Genomic DNA, 3,897 nt, shown 5'->3' with positions numbered 1-3,897 from the left:
AGCTTTTGAATGGGCATGTTCAGAGTCCAAGGGGTACTGCATCAGTTGTCAACCAGTCGATTAACAACGCAGAATCAACTTCAAGGTGGACTTTGGTGAATCCATTCTCAATACACCAATTGATGCCTAATGAAGCTGCTTCAGTTCAGCCAAATTATTGGAACCTTCCCATAAGGGATATGCAATTGTATGGATAAATTGACCATGGTGGTTTCTGATGATGACACCCCCTCCAATCTTTCCAGGATTGGTCATTGCACTCCAATCATAATTGATCTTAACAAAACTATTGTCTGGTTTGTTCCAAATCACTTGAGTTGAGGTAGTGTGATGCTGAAGATTTTCAGTAAAGGCATAGAGTTCCCCCCAGTTGAAAGGCCATTGGAGATCAGGAAAATTGGATCTTAGGAGTAAGTTGATGTCAGAGTTGATAGAGTAGGGGACTCTAGTCATGGAGGTGATTTTTGCCCCATACATTGCACTATATCTATTCTTCCACAAGTTCCAGCAAATGATAATAGGGAGGTATCTCAGATGAGCTTTTGCACAGAGTTGTGAGTCTTCAGCATCCACCATTTCATAAGAAGCAGCCTTAGAGACAGGTTTTCAGTTTGAATACCTACATAGCCTCCATATTTCTTCTATATGACTCTTGCAAAGTTCCCAGAGCTGAAGAGGTGGTCAACTGTTTCTAGAGCATGCATAGAACAACATACACACCCGGTAACTATTGGACTGCTAAAAATCTGCACTTTATCTTCTGTTGGGAGTTTGTTTCTAAGTGCTCTCCACAAGCAGAATGACCACTTGAAAGGGATCTTCCTGTGCCAAGTCATTCTGTTGGGAAGTTGGGGGGTTTTCCGTTCTGATGAGATCCTATGCAGAAGCACAGGTGAAATTGCCCTTGATAGTAGGTGTTCAGATGGGTTTATCAGGAAGGTCAAGGTTGAAATGGATGGTTGTCTGTATGATCTGTAGAATTTTGAGTGCTGGGGCAGCTATATTGAGCTTTTGAAGGTCCCATTGGCCCTCATTCCAGAAGTAAGACACTGATGTGTTGCCTGGTCTGCCCCCTTCTGTTCTGCTGTATGCTAATGGCCCAGAGCCAAGCCAGTTGTCCCACACATTTCCCATTATGGAGTCTCCATTGAATTACTTGTTCTGCTTCTTTCTTGTTGAACATCAATCTTTTCCATGCTTGTGATCGGCCTGAGTCACATTTCATAGATATGGGATTTGATCTTTGACAGTACTTTGCCTTCAGGAATGAACTCCAAAGAGAGTTTGCTGTTATGAAATGCCACCACTGCTTTTGTTCCATGGCTTTACAGGTATCATGAATGGTTCTGAAACCCACACCACCTTCATTGATAGGGAAGAATAGATTAGCCATGATGCCCGGTGATACTTGTGTTTGTCCTTATCCATTCCCCAGAAGAAGCTAGCTGTCAACCTTTTAATTTGCTTCATGACAGTCTTTGGAGGGGATACTGCTGAAAGATGATGGATTGGTAAGGATTAAAGGACATATTTGATCAAGGTTGCCCTACCACCATAGGATAACATCTTACCATGCCAACCTTTTATTCTTCCTAGCACCTTGGAAATGAGACCATTGAAGTGCATAATTCTACTCCTACTAGTATACAGAGGGCAACCCAGGTATGTGGGTGGTGAATCCCTTCTGGAAAAGCCTGTCACTTCTTGAATTCTTCTGATAGCACTTGGGAGTGCATAGGAAGCAGTCATGAATTGACTCTTGATTTGAGGACCTCTCTTCTCCATATAAAATCCATGAAGCAGCTGATCATGGTTCAGAATGTTGAGCATTCTAGACAATAGTTCAACTCCTATGATGAATAAGGATGGGGCAAGTGGATCACCCTGTTTAAGGCCTCTTTTAGACTGAAAAAATCCATATCTAGTGCCATTAACAATGACTGAGTACTAGTTGTTGGACATTGTTCTCTAGATCACGTCAATAATCATTTCACTGAATCCCATTCTCCTAAGCATGATGCAGGTGAAACTCCGGGATACTCTGTCATAGGCCTTGGCCATGTCAAGCATGATGACCACATTTGACCCCACAGTTGGCTTCTTGATACCATGCACTATTTCTTGTCCCAGCATGATGTTTTCAAAGATCTTCCCGCCCTTTACAAAGCCAGATTGGTTTGCAGAGATTATCTTTGGGAGGATGTGATGTGCCGGAGAATTTCGGCACATTTCAATACTAATTGTTTAGATTTTAACTTGTTTTAATGCAATTATCTCCTTGACTTATGTAATTTTGGTGTTTTTACAGTACATAAGGACTAAGGACCCAGGAGCATGGAAATGAAAGCAAAAAAGACAAGAAAAGAGCAAAATGCAGCAAAAAGATGGTTCTGCGACGCATTATGCGATCGCCGATCACATATGCGAGCCGCAGAATGAACACTCAGATCGCAGACAAAAACAGACTCCTAGGCAAATTTCAAGTCAAGAATGCGGTCCACTATGCGACCGCAGAACCTGTCTGTGAGCCGCAAAGTGAACCGCAAACCAACCATGAAGGTTGCTGAAGGACGAATGTGCGATGCAAAATGCGATCGCGTTTCTGCAATGCGAACCGCAGAGTGGAATGCGATGAAGATGTGAAAACTAGGGTTTCAGTCTGCGATGGAGACGTCCAAAATGCGGACCGCATATCGCTTATGCGACGAGAATGCGACCGCATTTCTGACCTGAAAGGGTATTTTTGTCCGTTTTCTGTCACGATTTTCAGTCCACTATAAATAGCTTTATGATGTTTTTGTGGGCTCATCTTGTCTGGTTTTTGAGCTACATTCCAAGACTTTAATACTCCTCACTTTTGGAGTCTTTTGGGGTCAAGAATATTCGCTTAGTAAGCTTTATGGCTTTTATTATCCTCTTACTTTTGTATTTTAGTATGAGTAGCTAACTCTAAATACTTAGGTTGTGGCCCCTAAACGGGTGTTATGTTAATGGGTGTTTAACATTGCATATATATATAATGGTTGGTTGATATTTATTTATTTCTTGTACTTCATTTATTGTTGGTGGTTGCAAACATTAACAAGTGCCATTAAATTCTATTTTGCTTGGGAAAGTGGGTTAGAATTTGGTAGAAGTAAATATCAAAGACTCAAGGCTTTAAACCTTGTTTAATAAAATTGCTTAGGGATAAGTGGGTTTTATTTGGCATGTATTGATTGTTATTAATTGCAACTCTTTTACATTTGGGAAAATTATAAAGAGGAAATACTACTCAACTATTGGGAAATATTGGGTAGTTACTTAGACATCATTTGCATATCAAAGGGACCAACCATTAGAAATATATCATATTAACACCGATAGCATTACATTTCATTAAAGGGGACACAACCTTGGTTTCTTTAATCCTATTAATTACACCTTCAATATTCCAATTGGTTGTTACTTCAAAACAAACTAAATTCATACTTTTGTCACTATTAATTCACACTCTTGTTACCGTTAACTGGATAGGATTACGACTTTAGTCGAGTAACACACTATTCTAGTAACCTTTTCACACCTATTCCCTGTGGGATTCGACCCCAACCGTGTTGGGTTATTATATTTGACATCGACCGCCTTACACAATTTATAAAAGTGTAATTTGAGCGTATCAAATTTTGGCGCCATTGCCGGGGAATACGGTTTTGAAATTACTATTTAGTGTGTGCTTTACTTTACGTCTTATTCTATTCCATCACTCTTTGCTTGCTCTGCTTGGTGTTGATAGGAAAACATGTCTGACTACGAGGAAGAAGTGGAAGAAAATCCTTTTGCGGACATAGATGAGTACATTGATGATACAAATGCTATTGTACCTCCGGCTATTGGTGCCTCAACTTTCAAAGTGGA

At 40.4% G+C, this 3,897-nt stretch overlaps 1 protein-coding gene across 1 annotated transcript; it reads right to left on the bottom strand.

The window, feature by feature from the left end:
- Positions 1-1,290: 1,290 nt before the first annotated feature.
- Positions 1,291-2,229, bottom strand: LOC109209790. The gene is made up of 3 exons (XM_019373128.1): positions 2,041-2,229; positions 1,572-1,905; positions 1,291-1,490 (listed from the first exon to the last, which is right to left on the bottom strand). The coding sequence occupies exons 1-3, from the start codon at positions 2,227-2,229 to the stop codon at positions 1,291-1,293; spliced, it is 723 nt and encodes a 240-aa protein (XP_019228673.1).
- Positions 2,230-3,897: the final 1,668 nt, after the last annotated feature.

Source organism: Nicotiana attenuata, unplaced genomic scaffold (assembly GCF_001879085.1).
Source record: "Nicotiana attenuata strain UT unplaced genomic scaffold, NIATTr2, whole genome shotgun sequence".
Lineage (NCBI taxonomy): Eukaryota > Viridiplantae > Streptophyta > Magnoliopsida > Solanales > Solanaceae > Nicotiana > Nicotiana attenuata.
Note: the sequence above shows the minus strand (reverse complement) of the source record. Positions and strands in the feature narration are given on the sequence as shown.

Coding starts and splice junctions, on each gene's coding strand:
- LOC109209790 (XM_019373128.1), bottom strand. CDS start 2,229: ATGTGCCGAAATTCTCCGGCACATCACATCCTCCCAAAGATAATCTCT. Junction 1,906..2,040: donor TGGCCAAGGCCTATGACAGA/GTATCCCGGAGT, acceptor GGATTTTTTCAG/TCTAAAAGAGGCCTTAAACA. Junction 1,491..1,571: donor AAGAATAAAAGGTTGGCATG/GTAAGATGTTAT, acceptor ATCTTTCAGCAG/TATCCCCTCCAAAGACTGTC.